This window comes from Narcine bancroftii, chromosome 2 (assembly GCF_036971445.1).
Source record: "Narcine bancroftii isolate sNarBan1 chromosome 2, sNarBan1.hap1, whole genome shotgun sequence".
Classification (NCBI taxonomy): domain Eukaryota; kingdom Metazoa; phylum Chordata; class Chondrichthyes; order Torpediniformes; family Narcinidae; genus Narcine; species Narcine bancroftii.
Genome location: NC_091470.1, coordinates 305873692 through 305897435, shown reverse-complemented (window position 1 = coordinate 305897435; position 23744 = coordinate 305873692). Strand labels below are relative to the sequence as shown.

The 23744-nt window shown below is 44.6% G+C and overlaps 1 protein-coding gene across 1 annotated transcript in view; it reads left to right on the top strand.

The window, feature by feature from the left end:
* Positions 1-23744, top strand: part of sntg1 (syntrophin, gamma 1) — a 149912-nt gene that overhangs the window by 41742 nt on the left and 84426 nt on the right. Inside the window, exon 7 of the mRNA XM_069915697.1 lies at positions 14353-14455. Within this exon, the coding sequence (XP_069771798.1) occupies positions 14353-14455 (103 nt within the window). The remainder of the gene's footprint in view (positions 1-14352; positions 14456-23744) is intronic.

Genomic DNA, 23744 nt, shown 5'->3' with positions numbered 1-23744 from the left:
CCTCTGGAATTTCATTTGTTCACGGTGCTTCAAAGACTACAGCCCAATCCTGCTAGACACTGTAGCCTTTTGTTCAAAACTGTTGTGTTGGAAGTTCTCTGACTTCGTGCCAATGAAGAACCAGTGATATTATCAAATCAATATGGTCTGCTACTTGGAGAGGAACTTATAAGTCATAGTGCTTCTTGATGGTGGAGGTCACATGCTTGCGTACTCTAGACAAGTAATAGAAATACATCTTGTAGATAATGCATAGCACAGGGCCTTTGTACCCATGGTAGAAAGGTGAAAAGCACCTTTGCGGAAACTGCCAAAATGTTTGGCCTGGAAGTCAGCCTGAAGAAAACTGAGGTCCTCCATCAGCCAGCTCCCCACCATGACTACCAGCCCCCCCACATCTCCATCGGGCACACAAAACTCAAAACGGTCAACCAGTTTACCTATCTCGGCTGCACCATTTCATCAGATGCAAGGATCGACAATGAGATAGACAACAGACTCGCCAAGGCAAATAGCGCCTTTGGAAGACTACACAAAAGAGTCTGGAAAAACAACCAACTGAAAAACCTCACAAAGATAAGCGTATACAGAGCCGTTGTCATACCCACACTCCTGTTCGGCTCCGAATCATGGGTCATCTACCGGCACCACCTACGGCTCCTAGAACGCTTCCACCAGCGTTGTCTCCGCTCCATCCTCAACATCCATTGGAGCGCTTACACCCCTAACGTTGAAGTACTCGAGATGGCAGAGGTCGACAGCATCGAGTCCACGCTGCTGAAGATCCAGCTGCGCTGGATGGGTCACGTCTCCAGAATGGAGGACCATCGCCTTCCCAAGATCCTGTTATATGGCGAGCTCTCCACTGGCCACCGTGACAGAGGTGCACCAAAGAAAAGGTACAAGGACTGCCTAAAGAAATCTCTTGGTGCCTGCCACATTGACCACCGCCAGTGGGCTGATAACGCCTCAAACCGTGCATCTTGGCGCCTCACAGTTTGGCGGGCAGCAACCTCCTTTGAAGAAGACCGCAGAGCCCACCTCACTGACAAAAGGCAAAGGAGGAAAAACCCAACACCCAACCCCAACCAACCAATTTTCCCTTGCAACCGCTGCAATCGTGTCTGCCTGTCCCGCATCGGACTTGTCAGCCACAAACGAGCCTGCAGCTGACGTGGACTTTTTACCCCCTCCATAAATCTTCGTCCGCGAAGCCAAGCCAAAGAAGAAGAGAAAGGTGAACATTTTGGGTGCCAACCAAGTATGGGACAATTGATGTTGAGCATGAGAATTGGTGGAACTGTACTCCAGGCGAGTGGAGAATGCTTCTAATTTGTGTCTATCCTTTCACATTATTCTTGCACCCACGATATGCGTGCGGCTGTCTGGGTGAGTTTCTGCTTAATGAGGCTGATGTTGCCTTTAATTGTTTGAAGTTCTAAAGTTGCATTTGTTTTCAGGAAACCCAAAAAAAATCTATTTTACAACATGACTAACAAACTAGGGAAAATACTAACCTAAGTAATCCAAGACAGATTTGGGACCTGTACAAGAGGAATGTGTTACACCTGAACTGGAGATGAACAAATATCTTCACAGGGAGGTTCTCTTGTACTACTTGGAAGGATTTAGATTGGCAGCAGGGTGAAAAGAAGAGCAGCAGGACTGTAAATAGAGCAACGGAGGGATGGCTGATGCTCAAACAATTAAGATTGAAAGGAAGGCAAAGAAGGAACAGATGAATGGCAACATAGGCAGAAGTGTATTTATTTTAATTCAACGAGTTCTGTGGAAAACGTAGATGAGCTTAGTGCCTGGTCTGGAACTATGATATTGTGTTGAAATTATGGTATTGTGGTCATTACAGAGATTTGGGTGCAAGAGAGATAGGAGATAAGATTGGCAGCTCATTGCTCCTGAGTTCCACTGTTTTAGATTGGATAAGAAAGGAGATAAAAGAAGGAAGCATGTAGCATTGTTTATCAGAGACAGTGTCACAAAGGTACTCAGAAGGAACTAAGATCAACTACTGAAGCAGTGTGAGTAGAGTTCAGAAATAAGAAAGGTGCAATCACTCAATAGAGCTATACAAAAGGCATCCCAATAGCTATCAGGAGCTGGAGGACTAGATATAATCAATTAATTTATTTTTTTCTAATTTTAGAGATATAGCTCGGTAACAGGCCCTTCTGGTCCACAGGTCCAAGCCACCCATTCACACCCATATGTCAGGAAACCTGAGGAAACTTGTACTGTCATAGGGAGAACATGCTAACTTCTTACAGACAGCGTCATGTTCAAACTCTTGTTACTGGTGCTGTAATAGGTTGCACGAACCATTAACGCTTACTGAGCCACCCAAGGTATTACATAGAAAAGTTATGGAAAATTGCAAAAGCAGGATAATCTTAGTGGCGACTTTACTTTTCCCAATATTAACTGGGATGTCCCTTGTGCTAAAGCCTTTGATGAGTCAGATTTTGTTAAGTGTGTCCAGAAGGACTTCTTGAAGTAGAATGTACATAGTCCAACCAGTAAAGGACCTTGTGTTAGCAAATGATCTTGGTCAGATGATTGCAATTTCAGTGGAAGAGCATTTTGGAAATGGCGATCGAAATTCTTTAAGTTTCAAAGGAAGAATTAGTTGGGGAAAATTTTAGAAAAGTTTTAAATTGGGAAGGATGAATGATACCATTATTGGACAGAAGCTATGGGGATTTATTTGGAAGCAGCTGTGATCAGGTAAGCCCTCAAATGACATAGAGCCAACTAATTTGAGCCCAGGCTGACCTGCTTCAGTGCAAAGTAAGGTCAGGGATGGCAAGGTAAGAGAGGACATGAATCTAGTCAAAAACAAACAAAAAGGAAGCACATGTAATGATCTGGGAGCTACAATCAGAGAAGATCCTGGAAGGAATTCAGCAAAGAGCTCATGCAAGGAATTAGGAAGGAAAAGGAGGCCAAGAAATGAGCAAGATTCAAGAGAATCTCAACAGGATGACAAGGGAGAGAATTAGGACATTCAAGGACAAAGAAGGGAATTTATGCTCGGAGTCAGAGGAAGTGAATAAGGCACTAAATGAGTACTTTGCATCAGTTTTTACCAAGGAGAAGGACATGACATAACTGGAGAATGCTGATGTGTTAGGGCTGGGATGAAAAAAAGAGGTAGTGCTTGGTCTTTTGAGGAGCATTAAGGGTCCTGATGGCATATGAAATGAAAGATATATTGAAAAGGTTGCTGGGCTTCATAAGATCCTTTTAGCTGCAGGGTATGCCCCAGAAGACTGGAAAGTAGCTAAGGATAATTAGAAGGCCAGATTAGGGACAGTGAGGCTTTGTGAGGGGAAGATCATGTCCTTCCAATTTCACTGAGTTTTTTGAAGAGTGACAAAGTTGACCTGCTGAGTGTAGGATTGTGGATGTTGTCCACATGGATTTTAGTCAAGTGTTTAACAAAGTCCCTCATGGTAAGCTGGCGAGAAGGTATAGATACATAGGATCACAGTGAATTGGATAAGGAATTGGCTGGCCGATAAAAGGCAGAGGGTAATGATGGAAGGCTGTTATTTCTGGCTGGATGCCTGTGAATAGTGGTGTTCCACAGGGATCTGTGTTGGGATCCCTGTTGTTTGTGATATACATAAAAGATTGGGATGAAAAAGCAGGTGGAATGATTAGTAAATTCTCAGATGAAATTAAGGGGTAAAACACAGGATTCTATTGACAACATGGTTAAGTGAAAAAACACACAAATGCTGGAGAAACTCAGCAGGTCAAACAGTGCCTTTATGGAGCAAAGGTAAAGATAGTCCTCACACTCTGTCCCCTGCAAGGACTCCATCCCCTTCTCTCAATTTCTATGTTTCTGCCACATCTGCTCCCAAGATTAAGTCTTCCAGTCCAGAGCTTCTGAAATGTCTGCCTTCTTCCATAAATATGGCCTCCCTTCCACCACCATAAGCTCAGTCCTGGCCGATATGTCTCCATTTCCCGCTCATCTGCCTTAGCACCCCCACCCCTAGAAACAATAAACACAGAATCCCCCTTGTCCTCACCTACCACCCCACCAGCCTCCGCATCCAACACATTATCTGCCGGAATTTACAGCACTTACCACAGTACCCCACCACCAGACACATATTTCGTTCTCCTCTCATCTCAGGTTTCTGTAAGGATCACTCCCTCCATGACTCCCTTGTGCCCTCTTCCCTCTCCACCCATCACCCTCCCCTGCACCTTCCATTGTGGTTGTAGGAGGTGTAATATCTGCAGCCATACCTCCTCCCTCACCACAGTTCGAGGTCCCTAACATATCTTTCAGGTGAAGCAACACTTTGTCTGTACCTCAAAGGACTCATTTACTGCATCCAGTGCACCCTCTGTGGCTTTCTCGACATCAGTGAGACTGGTCGCAGATTAGGAGATCACCTCCTCTCCGTCTGCCACAAAAGTGACCTCCCCATAGACAACCATTTCAATTCTGAGTCACACTCTCAATCTCACATGTCTGTCCATGGCATTTCACACTACCCTATCGTGACCACCCACAGATTGGAGGAACAACATCTCATTTTTCGATGGGCACCCTCCAACCCCAGGGCATGAACATCGAGTTCACTGCATTCCACTAATCAGTTTGCCTCCCCCCCACTTCCCCTATAACTAATTGTTATTCCAGTTCCTACTTCCATTCTCTCTCCACCTAGCCTAGACTCCTCCCCCCACCTATCATCTCCCACCTTCACCATCCTCCCTCCTCCCTTCTCCTTTTTGTTCAGACATCTTTCATGCTCCCCCACACCTTGATGAAGGGCTCAAGCCCAAAACGTTGGTGATGTATCTTCAACTTTGCTACATAAAGGCACTGTTTGACCTGCTGTGTTTCTCCAGCATTTGTGTGTTTTTTTTTCAGATGACATTAAGGTTAGCAGAGTTGTGGCTATCAGAGAATTCATCAGTTATAAATATGGGCAGAGAACTGGCAGGTGGAGTTTAATCCAGATGTGTGTTAGGTATTGGGAGGTCAAACGAGAAGGGGAAATATACAGTTAATGGCTGGAGGCTTAATAGCAATGATGTGTAAAGATATCTGGGTGTCCAGGTCCATAGCTCACTGTAGGTGTCCAAGTCCATAGCTCACTGTAAGTGTCCAGGAAAGTGGTTGCTCAAGTATGCTTGCCTTCGTTGCATGGGACATTGAGTACAAATGTTCAATGATTTAAAAGTTCATGTTCAATTATTTAAAACTTTGGTTAGGCTGCACTTTGAATACTATGTACAATTCTGGTCACCCTATTACAGGAAGGATATGGAGGCTTTGAAAAAGGTTCAACAGGATGTTGTCTGATTTAGAGGATACAGGTTTTGGGCAGAGGCTGAAAAACTTGTTTTTTTTTCTCTTTGGAGCATCAGAGGCTGAAGAGTATGCCTGACAGAATATTACAAGAGCATGAGAGGCATTGATAGGATAAAGAGTAAGAATCTTTTCCCCAGTGTAAAAAAAAACCATAGTAAATTGTGTGAGACAAATCTTTTACACAGTTGTGGGTGCCTGGAATAGGTTGCAAGGTGGAACAAGATACATTAACATTTAGGAGTTTTCTTCATAGACACATGAACATGAAGGCAATAGAGGGATATCTGTCAAGCACAAGAGAGTTTTAGTTTGATTTGGACATTGTGTTTCATACTGACACATGACCCAAAAGTCCTGTTCTGAGCTGTACTGTTTTATGTTCTACACATTAATGGCACTTTGAGAGTGTGGCTGCTTTGAGTAATTGCGTTTCATCCCTGTTATTTAGTGTGAAATGGCCTGGTTGAAGGGATGGATACACAAATTGCCAGAGAGCCACTCGAACTGAAAGTTTTCCCACTGATTTCTTTGGTGGCAGTGAAACAAAGTAATCAACCTGAACACATTTTGAGAAATGTTATTTTAATTCCCTGACAAACAGCTAATGAACTTCTAGCCTTGGGTTAAGGTCAAAGTTCATTAATTTAGTAATTTGAAATGAATGTATTTCAGAGAATGAAAATCTTCAGCAATTCCTTCATTGTGCTGGCTGCCCTGTTTATTATACTGGTGTGCAACAATGCTTAAAACATTCTCTGGGGACGGAAGAGATAGTTGATGTTTTGCGTTGAGGCCCTGCATCGGACTAAGAGAGAGTGTGTAGGGATATAGTCAGTATTAGGAGGTGAGAGGGAGGGGTGGAGTTGCAAGTGATGAGTGGGCAAGATTCAGGTGAGATGGGGTTGTTGGGGAGATGGAACCAGACAGGGGAGGAAAAGATGGGAGATAGAAACAGATATAGTGCCTTTTCACTTGTTAAGGTCTGCTTTTATCTCAGCATTGGTAGGAACTGATGTTGCTCCAGAAAAGAATTAACTGTTTACTAATTGGACGTAATTTAATCTTCATCATCCATTAAATTTTGACAAAATAAAACAAAAGGTTTCATATTTTCCTAAAAGCACTAAACAGGCACCTTAATACATATGTGGCATGTCTTGTTTATTTTCCCTTTTTTTGCCATCTCTACTCAGTTATTAACACTAATGGCTCATAAGTATAATGTAGTTTTCAGAAACAAAAGGACAGAGGAATTGCCCCATAATCTCTTGTAATAACCTTCAGTATACAAATGCAGAGAGAAAGAGTAAATCATGGGCCATTATTCTGGTGCTGTCCTTTTAGACTCTCAGCTGTATAATTGCTGATAAAAACAGCCCTTTGACAATTTGACAATCCAAACACAACCAATTGCACAATTTAACATGCACTACTCCCACACTTCCACATCACCTCAGTATAAATGTCCCTTAACCAAACTGGTGCAATAGAAGGCAACAAAAACTTCACTCCCATATCAGCTCAATGCCTGTTCGACTGACTGAACTACCAGAACAAGGAAGAACCACTGTGCAACCTAAATCCCCTGATGATCCTCGACTGTCAGTATCTGAAGATGACATGTGGGCTGTGTTCAAGAGAGTTAAACCAAGGAAAACAGGGGATCAGGAGGTCTCCAAATGTACAATTTCATCAGTTTGTCTACCCTCCACAATCTGACTAACCAATCTAAGAAGCAGTCTTCTCCCATGTGACAAGCATTACCCAATCAGCATTAAGCTATACACTATTCATCTGCAAATTGCATCATTATGTGATCCAATCAAGTAAACAGGTTCTCCTTTCCTCAGGCATTGTTCTTGCATGTCACCTGAACTGGAGAAAATCCAAGCTGTGGAAACTTACTAGCTGGGCAGAGGTTGCCCGGCATTTTTGTCATGTGGCTCCTCATTCTCTGAATATTTATAACCTCAGCATTCTTTTGCAAAGCAGCAGGGCACACCCTTATTTAGAAAGGGAGACCTTTGCAAAGCAGACCCTTACTTCTACAATACCCCGCTGTGCAATTGGAATCTGGATTTCCTCCAGACCCCAATCAGTGAGGGTTGGCAAGAACATCTCTACAATGGCCATCAGTGTGGTGCGCTGTTAGATAGAAGCAAACACAAAACCGAATAAACTTTAATCGGCAAAGACATCCACAGAGAAGAGCTGGCTATACTGCTGTAAACTCTGAGTGAATCTTCGGAGGGCCGGCTCAGGTTTATATTCCGGAGGGTGTTTGACACCCGACCGGGTGGGACTTGATCAATTCAGGTCGGCTGATTGACAGCCGGCCAATTATTGTCCTGTCCCCCATGCTCTCCTGCAGGTGTAGAGGTTGCCCCCTGCAGCAGGCTGGTGGTGTACCACCACATTCACCCTTCTTTAAAATTGCCTGGTGGGGGGGTAGGGTGCATTTACAAAAGAAAAATCACACACAATATACAGTATTTACAGGTTGAGATGATCTGGCAGCCGTCGGGGTCACTGCGACCGTCACAGGACTGGTTCCTGGTCACTGGTCAGAGGGGGTGTGGGGGGGTTTGGCGATGGGGTTCGGAGGGACTGGTGTGCAGCGCGGAGGGGTGGCTGGAGGGGCTGGGGTCAAAGTGTGTGTGTCGTATTGGATGAGTGGGGGGGGCAGTTTCTTTCTTCCCCCATGGCTGAAGTGGGCCTCTGGTGCTCAAGGAGGACCTGGGTGTCCCAAATCTGCCCTGGGAATATCGTCTTCAACTTGTGCTGGTCTACCATATGGTCCATCTCCCGTTGGAAGATGGAGATTTTTTATTTTTTTTTGGAGACCCTGTTCGTTACCCAAAAAGGAACTCGGAGGAACTGGTACAAATGCCCGTCTGCCTCGAAGGCGGTGTAGGGCTTGTCCCGCGGGTAAATCGGGATTTGGTGATAGGCCAACTTCATGTCAATCGTGAAGAAAACCCGGTAGCGGGCTATCTCATCGACCATGTCAGCTATCCTCGGCAGGGTGTAGGCGTCTAGTTGAGTGTACCGGTTTATGGTCTGGCTGTAATCCACGACCATCCTCAGTTTACTTCCCCCCTTGACCACCAGGACTTGGGTTCTCCAAGGGCTGCTGCTGGGCTCTCACACCTTCTGTCAGAACTCGCCGCAGCTCCGCCTTGATAAAATCTCTGTCTGCGGCGCAATAGTGCCTACTTCTGCACAGTGTGGAGAGGCTGCAGGTTGGCCGGAGCTGGTAGGTTGGCGTGCTGTGTAGCGTGAGTTGAGGTTGGGGCCCCCCCCCCGAAGGAAAGGGTGATGCTCTGCAGGTGGCACTGGAATCTAGGCCCAGGTGGACTGGGGCACAGAGTTTGGGCATGACCAGGAGCCTTAACCCCATGTACGTCTCCCCCCCACAGTTATATCAGCTGAGCAGCGCCCGAGGGTACCAACAGTCCAGTCCTTGGTGGCGAGGGTGATAGGAAAGGTGGTGGGGTGGATTTTCAGTTTAAGGGAATAGGCCACGCTCAAGTGAATAAAACTCTCAGTGCTGCCACTGTCGAACAGGTACTTTGTTACCTGCCCATTGATTTGCATGTCCATCATGGAGCGTCCAAGGTGAATGTTCCTGGTCAGAGAGGTGGCTGCTAGGACTGTCTCGGGGGTCTGAGTTGTCGATCTCTGGCTGTGGAGGGGAGTCGTGGTTGTGGGTGTCCTCTGCAGGCAGCATGCAAGGTGAGTATCGACCAGTGATGTCCTCCGTAGTCATGGGGTGCAGTAGGTGGTGATTAATGGCGTCCGGAGGCGTGGGGAGCATCAGTATGGTGGCCTGGTCATCGCCTGTGTTGACCACATCATCATCGGTTGTGGGGTGCAGTGATTAATGGTGTCCAGAGGTGTGGGGAGCATCAGTAGGGCGGCCTGGTCATCGCCCATATTGATCGTGTTGTTGTCGGAGGGCCCTGGTGTCGGCCTCTGGTGTCAGCCTCTGAGATGGCGGCACCGCATGGGAGGCTGAGGCATGGCTGGCCTCCTTCCCCGGCTGTGTTTGTCGCGCCGGGGGAAGTGATGTCATCATGGTCGGCAGAAGTGCTGTCACTTCGTGGGCCGGAAGTGATATTAAGCCAGAAGTGATGTCACTGTAGTCTTCGGCGGGTGGCGCTGGCGAGGGCGGGGGCTGGTCCAGATGCGCGGGGCACACATGACATTCATTGCCGGCAGGGCCAGAAGTTGTGCCGCCAGGGTCGAGGATGCCAGAAGTGGTAGTGGGGGCAATGGAATCGCTCGGAATGCACAGTTGGTGGGGTCCGCGGGGAGGGGGTAGGGAGGTTGTAGAGGGCCACTGAGCTGCTGGCTGGCTTTGAGAGGTGCACTTTAGCAAAGTGGCCTTTCTTGCCACATTGGGAGTAGTATTGGTTCCTAGCCGGGCAGTTTTGATGCGATCTATGGTCTGACCCACACTGGGACCCATAGTACTTACAGGGGTGCTGGGCACCCATCGCAGCGATGTTTCCTTCCTCAGCTTGGTCTAGGGCCACAGCAGCAGTGTGAGGCAACCACGAGAAGGCTTGGGTGAGCCTGGAGTCTAAGATTTCTGTGTGCTGGTCTGCAGCTTCCAGGGTTCGGACTACTACCACTGTCTTGGCCAGGGGGTAGATATTTTCTTCCAGCAGCTGACCCTCAAGCGTAGCTCTCGGACGAAGGTGTCCTGGATCAGTCTCTTAACCTCCTCTTCATTTACCCCGGATTCAGCCAGACACAGTTGGACCAACTCACGCAGGTGTCCCAGGTAAGACTCAGCCGTCTCCCCGGGTTGCTGGGCTCGGGTATTCAGGAGGTACCTTGCGAAGACCACATTCGTGGGGGGTTTGTACAAGGTCTCGAGAGTGCCCATTGCTTCTTTGAACTTGGAGCAACCTTTGGTTGCCTGGAAGGCATGAGGACCCAGCTTGGATCAGAGTAAGACAAGTTTCTTTCGATTGGAGTCCAGAATGTTGTCTGCATGCACCTTGATGATTGCTTCGACAATGTGGCTCCAGATCTCGAAGCGTGTTTGGGCTTCCGGGTGGCGTGGGTCGATTTCAAGGCTCCCGCCACTCAGGAGTTTTTCCATAGCAGCCTTGTAAAAATGACGTTACTGATTAAATTGTGGTGCGCTGTTAGACAGAAGCAAACACACAAAACCGAAGAGACTGTGCAACAGGCTTTTAATCGGCAAAGACATCCACAGAGCAGGGCTGGCTATACTGCTGTAAACTTTGAGTGAGTCTTCAGAGGGCCAGCTCAGGCTTATATCCTGGAGGGTGATTGAAACCCAACCAGGTGGGGCTTGATCCATTCAGGTCGGCTGATTGACAGCCAGCCAGGTGTTATCCTGTCCCCCATACTCTCCTGCAGGTACAGAGGTTGCTCCCTTCAGTAGGTCGGTGGTGTACCACCACATTCAGCACCAGAACACCACAGGGTTGTGTACTCACCCCTCTGCTCTACTTTATTTGCACCTATGACTGTGTGGCTCAGTATGACAACATGATTTATAAATTTGCTTACAATACCACGGTAGTGGGCTGTATAAAAAAGGGGTGATGAGTCAGCATACAGGAGGGAGATAGAAAACCTGGCTGAATGGTGTGCTAACAACAACCTCTCACTCAGTGTCACCAAAACCAAGGAGCTGATTTCTGACTTTAAAAAAGGAAATCCAGCGATGTATGATCAAATGGACATTGTAGGATCAGAGGTGAGCAAATTTAAATTCCTGGGAGTTAACTTCCTCAAGAGTTGGCTGAGGTTTGGTGTGACATCAGAGACCTTGGCAAACATCCATAGATGTGTAGTGGAAATTGTGCTGACCGGCTGTATCAATGCCTAGTGAGGGCACCAATACTTCTGAGCAGAAAACCTTGAAAATGGTAGTTGACACAGCCCAGTACATCACAGGCAAAACTTTCCACCATCAAGAAAATCAACTTGGAATGCTACCATTGGAGAGCGGCAGCAATCATCAAGGATCCACTCTACCCAGGCCATGCTCTGTTCTTACCGCTGCCATGAGGAAAAATATATAGTTGCTACCTCTCCGCCATCAAATTCCTTATCAACAAACTCAATCTGAGACTCATTTAAGGATTTACTATGCACTTTATTTATTACTGTATATTCATTTTTTTTCAGTATTGCACAAGTCTGTTTACATTTCTAAATTTGTTTTCATTTCTTCTTTGTATACATATTTTTTTTATTTTGAGCACAATTTACATTTACCTATGAGTTGAAATTCTCCCTGGACCACAGGGAACAAAAAAATCTCAGGGCTATATGTGATGTCATCTATGTACTACGACAATAAATCTGAAATCTGACAAATATTACAGGTTAAAACAACTAATCAAAACAAAGGAAAGATAGCAGTTACTAAATCCTGGGCTCAAATGCACTGTTCAAATGAGCAAAACTTCTGCCCATGCACAATAGAGCCAACAGTAAAAATTTCTATATGTAATTTATAATCTTTCTGTTGGCCTTCCATTGCTACAAAGTGCATGATGTTGGTGTGACTTGACAATCATTTAGCAAATTGAACAAGTTCTGATAGTCTCATCGGAGAGAGAATTTCTCTCTCTCTCCATCTCTGTATTGTTCTGTAAGTTATTGCATCCCCTTTCTGCTGACTGACAGTTACCAAAGTAAACACTGGCACATGCTAATATTTCTGGTTGAAAGCAGACTGGATTAGCAGAATGGATGATGATTCATGAGCTGGACACTTACTGATTAAACTGGAACTTGTCACGGTGCAAAGTGGTGTTGGTAGGCAACACCCACAATTCAGCTATCCCACTATGCTGAGGTTTTCCAGCGTAACGGGAAGGCTAAATGGGAAGATGCATCTGGCTGAATGAGACGCAGGCTGAGTGTAAGTGTGGGTGTGAAAAGGAGGGTGACTGACACCCTGTCCATTCCTGTGCTCTCTGGTATAATCTAGGATGTGTTATTGAAGTTAGGAAGTGCTGCACTGAGATGGAAGTGAATTTCATTAACACTTTCTACTTAAAAGTTCCATTTAGCAAGATAGTGGTATTTTGGGGAACCCATTAATAAAGGTTGAAAATGGCCAAAATATATTGTTTAAATTGAACACCTATATTACATCATTCAAACACTTGTTTCCTTCCCAATGATAAATGTGAAATTCCCAATAACTTGTGTCTTTTTCTGAGGTGTGGACGTGGATTTGAGACTACCCCCTTTTCAGTAACAGTATATGATCAACAAATGTCACCTAAGCTTTAGAGATCTCTGAAATAAATGTCAGGAATATGCATGTGGTTTAGTGACCTGAGCTCATCCATAAGATGAAGAATGGGAGTCACATAGGGTTGCCCTGCCCAATTGTAGATCATCTAAGAACATCAAGCAACTTACAAATGGCAAACAAACATCTGGTCACATATCAAAAACATGGAGAAAGAGGCTTGAAATATTTCCTGCGAGATCCCATAGATTATGGTGAATTAACCGATGCCCATTATGGCAGGAGGAATAATTTTATTGCCAGAGAGATATCCAAACCCCAAATCATTTTGAACATTCTGTGCTGGTCTCTATTGTTCAATACTCCTCTGTGGCAAACAGCATCAGTTTTGAGAGTGTTTTTGCATCGAGCCCAATTTGCATCAGACAAAGAATGAAACACTGGAGGAACTCAGGCAGTGCCCATGGGTAGAAATCGTCAATGTTTGAGATTGAGACCCATTCTCGATACTAAGTAGGAGGGGGGTGATCTCAGTTAGATCAAGGGGAAAAAAGAGGAGGGCTAAGCAGCTTAAGGGGATTGGATAATGGTAAGGGAAGGCGGGAGAAGTGAATAGGCAGGTGGAAGGAGAGTAGTAGACCTTTGTTTTAATTTTGTGATTTGAGGTTTTTTTTCTGTTGTATTTCATCAAACACTGTAGTTAAATCAAACAAGTTTTGAATACATGACAAATTATTAAACATGGAATTCATACCCAAAACATATGCATATAATGAACAGTCAAATATTTTTCAATACTCAAAAGTCAATAGGGTTTAGTTTAAAGTCAGGTGATGCCATAAAGTAAGTATTATCACTTAGCCACTCTTAAGCACTTCTGTATTATACTGGAGGGATAGTTGTTAGGGTGCGACAGGACATGGGCAATCTGTTTAATTTTGCCTATTTTAGACTACTCCTTCAAATCAATTTACCCAATAGTTTTTCTCAAGTGACAACTTCCCTTTTCGTTACATTTTGTATATTAACAGTGTTAGCCATGTAAATCTCACATTTTTGACATTTTTAACAAGAGTGGTGAGAACATTCTTAAATCCCAATGAAGAACCTGCCATTCAGGCTGTGGATTATAATAATCACATATCTCACCTATTAACTGAAAGGTCCAGTGAGCCTGATCCAAAGACAGATGTTAAATCTTATCTGTAATCCCAAATCAGGATTTCAACAGATACTTGATATTTCTCTTGTCCTCATTAGCATGTGTTTTGAGAGATACAACAGTGTCTGTCACTCAATTCAGAAATAAGTAGAACTGAAAGGGAAGCTCAAAAGCAATTTGACTTTGGTTTCTGATGACAGCCACTCTGAAAGATATATATTTATAGATGTATCTGTTGTGCATCAGTTTATTTTAGTTTTGATGATCAGTGATATAAATCCTAGTCTTAGCATTGTGCTTTCTGCATATATTAGTGCTTCACAACTCTCTGTTCTCTCTCCAGCTCTTCATTAAAAGCAATAGAATTGTTTGAGTAGCTCATCTTCATTTGAATGTTTCTGAGGAAAATCATTTTAGCTTTGGTGCTTTGTTTTTTATTTAACTGGCAGGGCATACAATTCGAATGCATATGTTAATAAATCCATAGCCTCTTTAAATTAGGAATACTCGGCATTGTTTCCTTGTGAAATTAATACAGTTGTGTTTATACCTTTTTTATCCCATAATGAAATGCAGGTTCAAGTTCTACGCAATGCTGGAGAGGAAGTAACTCTTTCAGTATCATTTCTAAAAAGAGCACCTGCCTTCCTGAAGCTCCCTCTGTATGAAGACTGCACATGTAAGCACTGTTTTTTTTAAAGAAATGAATGACTTTGGCTACATTTTCTTTCACTATCACCTATTATTTTTCTATCACTCCCTTATAACCATATAACCATTTACAGCACAGAAAATGGCCAGTTTGGCCCTACTAGTCCATCCCAAACATTGTCTCCCACCTAGTCTCACTGACCCACATTTGGCCCATGACTCTCCATACCTCTCCTGTTCATATACCTTTCCAACCTTTCCTTGAATATTAACATCGACCTCGCTTCTACCACCACTGACTGAAGTTCATTCCACACCCCCGCGTGAAGAAATTCCCTCTTATATTTACCTTAAACTTTTCCTCTTTTACTCTCAATCCATGCCCTCTTGTTTGAATCTCCCCCACTCTCAGTGGAAAAAACCTATCCACATTGACACTATCTGTCCCTTTTATAATTTTGAATATGTCTATCAAATCACTCCTTGACCTTCTATGCTCTAGGGAATAAAGTTCCAACCTGTTCAACCTTTCCTTGTAGCTCAAACTCTTAAACAACGGCAACTTTCTTGTAAATCTCCTCTGCACTCTCTCTATACTGTTTATATCCTTGCCGTAATTTGGCAATCAAAACCGCAAACAATATTCCATTTTTGGCCTTACCAATGCCTTATACAATTTCAACATAAATATCCCAACTCCTGTGTTATATACTCTGATTTATGAAAGCCAACATACTAAATGCCTTCTTCATCTCCATATCCACATGTGATGCAACTCTGAGAACTATGTACCCTGACTCCTAAATCCCTTTGTTACTCTCTGCTCCTCATTTGTCTATCATTTAACATGTACATCTTATTTTGATTAGTCCTACCAAAATGTAACACCTCACATTTATCAGTAGTAAACTCCATCTGCCAACTTTCAGCCCACTCTTCTAACTGTCCTATATCACCCTGGAAGCTTTGATAATCTTCCTCAATGTCCACAACACCTTTGTATCATCTGCAAATTTACTAATCCAATTTGCCACCCTATCATCTAGGTCATTAATATATATGACAAACAGCAGTGGACCCAGTACCGATCCCTGAGGCACTCCACTCGTCACCGTCCTTCAATTTGACAAACAATTTTCCGTTACTACTCTGGCATCACCCATCCAAACATTGTTGAATCCATTTCACTACTTCATCATTAATACCTTTCTTACTAACCTCTTATGGGGAACCTTTTTAAAAGCCTTAGTAAAGTACAAATAGACAACACCCACCACCTTCCCCTCATCATCCTTTTTAGTAACCTTCTCGAAAAACTCTATAAGATTCTTTAGACGTGATCTACCACATACAAAACCACGCTGGCTACTACTGGTCTTCTAACTGTTTTGATATTTAATTTGTGCAGCAGGTCAGTTGGAGTTAATCAGTATATGTTACAGACCAGGCAACACTTGCTGTGAGTAGAGGTCAAGATGAGTTTCATTTCATAAATATGGCCTTATGAGCTTGTCTCATATTGGAAGAAAATATCTGGAATTGAATTAATCCGAATGGAAAAAATGCACATGATACATTAAAAAAAAGAGATGATTAAAAGATCTAGAAATTTATCTGCATTGATTTCCACAGTTAAAATGATCTTAACAGCTTACCAATGAACTATGCTACTAATTTCAGAAGTTCATCCATTATCACCTATTTTCAGACTGGCAATATTTAGAGTAGTTCAATCAAATTTATAATTGTGGGTAGCACAGTTAGCATGATTGTTTCAGCACCAGAAATCCAGGTTCAAATCGGGTGCTGTCTTTAAGGAGTTTGTACGATGTCCCCTTGTCTGAGATCTCCAAAATGTATTGGGTTGTGTAACGCGACGGATTGCCCTCAGAGACAGGTGAGGAGTATAAACACGCTTTTAATAGCTTACAATCAATGGCTGGTAGACACAATAGTCCTCAGGTGAATCTGAGGTAACGTGGGAAAACCAGGGTTTATATTGGGTAGGTGAGGGTGGAGCCAAGGGAGGAGCCAGCCATCTGAACAATATATTGAACAATATATTGACAGTGAATTCCAGTTCACTGAATTCACCCATTCCTTCAGAATTGAGCCTGTGGGTGAAAAACGGAGACCACTCATTCAAAAAAAAAACCAATAATTTACAAATATTTACAATTTAAGTCTGTCAGGGGATCTGGTAATTCTGGTTGAGTGCCGCAGTACTGGAGGACTTTGGGCTTCCTGAATTTCCTGGATCCCCATGTAGAATAGGGTCAGTGGGTCTCAGGTTGTGGGGTGGTTTAGACCACTTCTCGAGCAGTGTCCTCTGGGACCCTGAGTGGGGTACCCAGTCGTCCCTGGCTCACTTGAGGTATCGGATCCTCAGTTCCAGCGGGTGCCAGGTCTCTGATCGAGGTAATGTCCTCTCTGTCATTAGGGGATGCCACGTAGGCATACATTGGGTTGGCATACAGCAGGTGCACCCTCTCAATCAGGGGACCTGTCTCCTCCTTGCATGCTTTATCAGCAGGACTGGCTCTGGTGCCATTAGCGAAGCTGGGAGAGTAGACCCAGATGTGTATTTCCTCTGGAACATAAAATTAAGCTCATGAGATGTTTCGTTGGTCGCCGTACAGAGGAGCGACCTTATGGAGTGGAGTGCCATAGATAGGACTTCCTGCCAGTGGAAGGCCTTTGGACCAGAGAGCCAATTTCACGGCCTTCCATACAGTCACGTTCTCTTATTCAACTTGTCCATTCCATCGGGGATTGTAGCTAGTCGTCCTACTTGCGGCAATGCCCATTACAAGCAGGAAATGGCGTAGCTCTTCACTTATAAATGATGAGCCCCGGTCACTATGGATATAGCTGGGATACCCGAACAGGGTAAAAATAGATTGCAATATCCTGATGACTGTGATGGTGGTCATGTCTCAGCAGGGGATGGTGATCTGAAAACGTGAATACTCGTCGATAACATTGAGAAAATACATATTTCTGTTGGTGGAAGGGAGGGAATCCTTGAAATCAACACTGAGTCATTCAAAGGGGCAGGATGCCTTTATCGTGTGTGCTTCGTTGGGGCGGTAGAAGTGCGGCTTGATGAAATGAGCCATGGAGTGATGCCTGAGTGGCAAAACTCATCGTGCCGTGTCCGCAATTGGTTGGTGTGTGCACAGGCATAGCTTCCTCTTGACAGGGCATCTGGAAGTTTATTGAGAGTACTTGGCCTATATGCTATGTCATAATTATAGGTGGAGAGTTCAATCCTCCACTTAGTGATCTTATTATTCTTTATTTTTCCCCTTTTTGAAATTATTAAACATAAATGCCACCGATCGCTGATCGGTGAGCAGTGTAAATTTTCTGCCGGTCAGATAATGCCTCCAGTGCCTGTTGACCTCTACAATAGCTTGAGCCTCTTTCTCCATGGATGGGTTCTGAAGCTCGTAGCTTTGTAGGATAAGATAGAGAAAGGCAACAAGCTTGCCTGTTTGGTTAAGGGTAGCGGCCAGAGCTACATCAGAGACATTGCTTTCCACCTAGAAAGGTATATTCTCATCCACTGCATGCATGGTGGCCTTTGCGATGTTGCTCCAAATGTAGTCAAAAGCTGCCTGGGCTTCTCCCGACTTAGGGAAAGAGGTGGACTTTAAGAGGGGCAGGACCTTATCCGTGTAGTGAGGGACTCATTAGGCATAGTAGAAGAAGTCCAAGCACCTCTTTAAGGCTTTCATGGTCTTCAGGATCAGGAGGTCTAATAGGGGACACATTCGATTGGAGTCAGGACTAATTACTCCATTCTCCTCCACATAGCCCAGAATCGCCACATGTTTCATCTGGAACACCCACTTACTGGAGTTGTTTGTGAAGTTCAGTGCCTTGGACGTGTGGAGAAAACTCTAGAGGTTGGCATCATGGGCTTCCAGAGAGTGTGCACAAATGGAGACATTGTCGAGATAAGGGAAGATGGCCTTCAACCCATACTCATCAACCATTTTGTCCATCTGTCTCTGTGATTCCAAAAGGGACCCTCTGGAACTGATAGAGCCATCTTCTGCCTCAAATGCTGTGTAGGGGCAATCCTCAATCTGATGGTATGCAGCTTTCAGGTCGATAATCGAATAGAACCGGTACTGTGCAATTTTGTTTACCATGCCCAAAATTCAAAGGAGTGGGTACGCATCCAGGAGTGTGAAACGATTAATTGCTTGGCTGTTGTCAGTCACTTGCCTGGACTTTTCTACCCCTTTCACGACTACCTTGGGCTGTTACTCGACTTAATGATGTTTTCTTTGAGCAGCCGCTGTGACTCGGCTCTAATAAATTCCCGATCCCCCGCACTGAATCACCTGCTATTTGTAGCTATTGGTTTGCAATCGGGAGTCAAGTTCAGAAACAGTGGGGGGGTGGGGGGGGGGGGAGAAGATCAATATTTAGGGTGGAGAGACTGCATTGTGGCGTCCGGCTTTTGGGACCTTCTGTTCCACACCATGATTGGAAGGAGGATCAGAGTTCTCAATGGTCATGCTTTTAAGGTGACAGAGGAAGTCCAGCAGCACAGGAGCACACAAATCCTTCAATACATATAATCGGAATTTACAAAATCCACCACCCCCCTCCCCACTCTTTTTACAGTCAGGTGTAGTATACAATACCCTTGGATCGTCGCAGAGTGTCAGTGTGAAACTAAGAAAAAACAATAGTCCATCAGGTACATTTTAAGTGTCTACTAAGCAATCAGTCAAATGTTCGTTTACTCTCACCTCCATCGTCAAGTTATTCAATTGATGAGATATTGCTTGATCCAGGACAACCAGTGCCAGTGCTCCGGAAACCTTATCGCTCCCCACGCTGATGTCGACTCTCTCCTCTTAGCCTGCAGGCAGACAAGCTGGCATCAATCACGAGGTGCAGCAAGATGGCCACCCTCATCTTGACCAGACAAAGGACTAGGTGGCGTCAACCTTGAGACGCAGCAAGATAGCCATGGCTTCCCACAATGCTTTAATTCCGGTGGCACGTACCGTCATGAAGCGCAGCAAGACGCTGGTGGCAAACAGCAAGGATAGGCTGAGGCACTTCAGGACTTGGGCATGGGTTGAGCGATGATTTGTGGGTTGCACACATGGTTGCCCTCTTTGGGTTCCCTTTAGCCCGGCAGATGTTCACCCAGTGCCCTTGCTTATTGCATCCTAAGCACAAAGAGTCCTTTGCGGGGCCTGGGGGGGTGGGGTGGTTGCTGAGCCTGTCCACAGAAATAGCATCCCCAGTCATGCATGGCTGCACCGGTCGGTGCTTGAGCTGTGGGGGTCACAGGTGCCTCAATGCCCAGGTCCTCTTATAAGGCACTGCTTTTGCCCATGAGGTCGTCAGCTCCCAGTTGGGCCTGCTCGAGTGCTCTCGCCAGCTCCAGGGTGCTGCCCAAGTCTTTCTTCCCCAACTCTAGCAGTCACTGCCTCTCATACCTCGAGCTCACTCCTGCCACGAGGGTGTCCAGAATTGTTCTTCCTCTCTCACCCAGGCCGTGGCTGCTTCTTAGTGACTTACCCGGCCACTGCTGATATTGAGAGAGTCGGTGCCTCACCAGCACATTGTTCTGGGGCCTCATGTAATGGGCCTTCAAGCCTTCGATCGCTGACTCATATGTAGCACAATCTCTGATGACAGCGAACCCCTTGGGGCCGACTCAAGAGAGAAGTGCCAATCTCCGGAATCTATTAGAGTTCTCTGGAGCCTCGGGGACAGAGGGTTGATCTGGAGCATGCCTGGCTTCAACAGGGCTTCCTTCCTGCTTCAAAGTTAAGCTATTAAAATTGTAACATGACTGATTGCATTCAGAGACAGGTGAGGAGTACAAATGCTTTTAATAGCTTGCAATCAATGGTCAGTTGACACAACAGTCCTCAGGTGAATCTGAGGTAAGGTGGGAAAACCAGGGTATTGGGGTAGGTGAGGGTGGAGCCAGCGATCTGAAGAATACATAGACAGTGAATTCCAGTTCAATGGAGGTTGTAGGTTAATTCTGGTGTAATTTGGCAGCAAGGGTTTAAGTAGCTAGAACCGTCTTCACCATATTTTAAATTAAAATAAAGAATTTTGCTTGTATTCAAATGTTAACTAATTTTGATATTTTTGAGCATTCTCAAAGTTGATTGTTATAGGTATAAAAGCTTCTAAAACCTGCTGAAACTGTCTGAGAGTCCGGTGAGTGGGCTTCCTGATTAGATAAATCATTTGTTTTACAAAGAGTCATGAAACAGTCTGAACAAAGAAAGTTGTCAGCAATACAGGAACCATTTGTGTCAATCTGGTTAAAATTCTTGCCAAAATCAAAATTTGAGTGTTGCACCATTCCTGATGTCATTTTGATATGCTGGATGTAAAAAAAAAAGCCCCATGCCAGATGCAATTCGTGAAGTACATTAAAATCCTCTGATTGACAGGCATTAACTCCTGTTGATATTTTACATGTAATGTAAAATTCATTATTGTGATGCTATTTTTGGGCTTCGTGGTAGACTGAATAATGTAATGGAAATGGATTACTTGCCAATTGTTTTATTGCTGATGCTGCTCCATGTTTTATTAGTTTTTGGCCTGTTATGAGACCAGAGGACCCCAAAACCCAGCAGCAATAGAAATTCACCAAGACAAACGGTTATTTAAACGAAAGTTACTTTTAATTTTCTTTAAACATAGAAACAGGATCAAATTTAACTCATTACTGTTAACTTAACCTAACTTAACCCCCTTCTAATTCTAAGCTTTCATGTATATAATGTGTATATAAGTTCAGAAAAGTTCTTTAACTCACAGTCCAATCTTACTTCTCACTCCTCTAATTATTATTCAGTGCACAGAATTTAACATTTATAAATTTCACCAGGCTTTGGTGCTTGAAAGGTAAATGGTTACCACTCAGGAAGGTTCTTTTTTGAGAGATAGATTTGTTGCTCATTGGACACACACAACTGATTCCTTCTGATCAGCCACTTCAGTGATTGGCCGAAAACCTGCCCCATCAGGGTTTTCCCTGATGATAACCTCTTTCTTTCAGGTTATCACAGAGTTCCTTTTTGTTTCTCATATTTAAAGTGAAACATCACGCAGCCAATCTTCTCCCCTTGTATGGACCACAAGGGCTTTGACCAGGCTGAACTAAGAACTCACAAGCTGTCTTCAAAATGGGTTTTTTCCACAAGCTTCCCTGCTGGTCATGTTCTAGTCCCTGCTGCTGCTTCTCTCTCTCTCTCTCTCTCTCTCTCTCTCTCTCTCTCTCTCTCTCTCTCTCTCTCTCTCTCTCTCTCAGAGAAAACCACATAACCCTCTTAGAACAGCCAACTGCACTCAGAGAAATTGCGGCTCCGGACCCAATCTTCCAAGTTCATTCATCTGTTGCTTTCCAAAACAATAATTCTTTAGTCCACAGCATGTCCAATTAACACCTACTTGTGAAGACCTGATAGGCATTCTTCACAGTTTTTGCAAATGCACTTGGAGCCTGGACTGTCTGGCTTGAGCAGAGCTCAGGCATTTTAAACAAGATCTGTTTTGAAGTGTTTGTATGTGACCTACACTAAAAAATGAGCTGGCTCCGAATCAGCGCTTGACGTCCTGCTTTGCGGAAACTGCCAAAATGTTTGGCCTGGAAGTCAGCCTGAAGAAAACTGAGGTCCTCCATCAGCCAGCTCCCCACCATGACTACCAGCCCCCCCACATCTCCATCGGGCACACAAAACTCAAAACGGTCAACCAGTTTACCTATCTCGGCTGCACCATTTCATCAGATGCAAGGATCGACAATGAGATAGACAACAGACTCGCCAAGGCAAATAGCGCCTTTGGAAGACTACACAAAAGAGTCTGGAAAAACAACCAACTGAAAAACCTCACAAAGATAAGCGTATACAGAGCCGTTGTCATACCCACACTCCTGTTCGGCTCCGAATCATGGGTCCTCTACCGGCACCACCTACGGCTCCTAGAACGCTTCCACCAGCGTTGTCTCCGCTCCATCCTCAACATCCATTGGAGCGCTCACATCCCTAACGTCGAGGTACTCGAGATGGCAGAGGTCGACAGCATCGAGTCCACGCTGCTGAAGATCCAGCTGCGCTGGATGGGTCACGTCTCCAGAATGGAGGACCATCGCCTTCCCAAGATCGTATTATATGGCGAGCTCTCCACTGGCCACCGTGACAGAGGTGCACCAAAGAAAAGGTACAAGGACTGCCTAAAGAAATCTCTTGGTGCCTGCCACATTGACCACCGCCAGTGGGCTGATAACGCCTCAAACCGTGCATCTTGGCGCCTCACAGTTTGGCGGGCAGCAGCCTCCTTTGAAGAAGACCGCAGAGCCCACCTCACTGACAAAAGGCAAAGGAGGAAAAACCCAACACCCAACCCCAACCAACCAATTTTCCCTTGCAACCGCTGCAATCGTGTCTGCCTGTCCCGCATCGGACTGGTCAGCCACAAACGAGCCTGCAGCTGACGTGGACTTTTTACCCCCTCCATAAATCTTCGTCCGCGAAGCCAAGCCAAAGAAGAAGACACTAAAAAATAACCTGCCACAATTTATCTCCTTTAAAACATATCTATGTACATTATAAAATATAAGATTACCTGTCTCAGGCCAGCTTGTTGTTTCAAGGGTTTCCTCAGCATAAAGTCTCAATGTTCTCAGTGGATTCCCAATGTTATTTGCCACAAGCTATTTTAAATGAATAGTTCTAATCTGTGTATATCATGGAGATAGTCATGGAAGTTAAGGAATTGAAGCTAATGATCTTGACACATGAGAGGTTGCAGATGTTGGGATGTGGGGCATGTGCAATCTGCTGAAATAACTCAGCTGGTCAAGCATCCTCAGTGGCAGACAAAGAATTTTCAGTGTTTGTTCTTCAGTCCTCATGAAGGATTCTGGCTCACAATATTGGCCATTCTTGATCTGAAAACTTGACACGTCATCAATTTTGAAGATGACACAACAGTAGTTGGCCTCATCAGCAATACTAAAAGTCACAAAGGGAGGTAACTTCCATGGTTTCATATGATTATATGAGGCTGACAAGCCTGTATGATGAACCTCCCAAATACAGGCTCCAGTCAGCCTGTCTGTGAGTGAGGAGAGTTTGGTGAATTGACAGGACTTGGCCTGCTTTTGCTACCTATAATTCATGCACTTTGGTATTACATCAAAGTAGAATATCAAACCATTTTAAAGGAAAATTATGTCAACCACCTGCCCTGGAGAAAAGCATTCACTTTATCCATCCCCATCACTATATTATAAACCTTTACAAGACTAC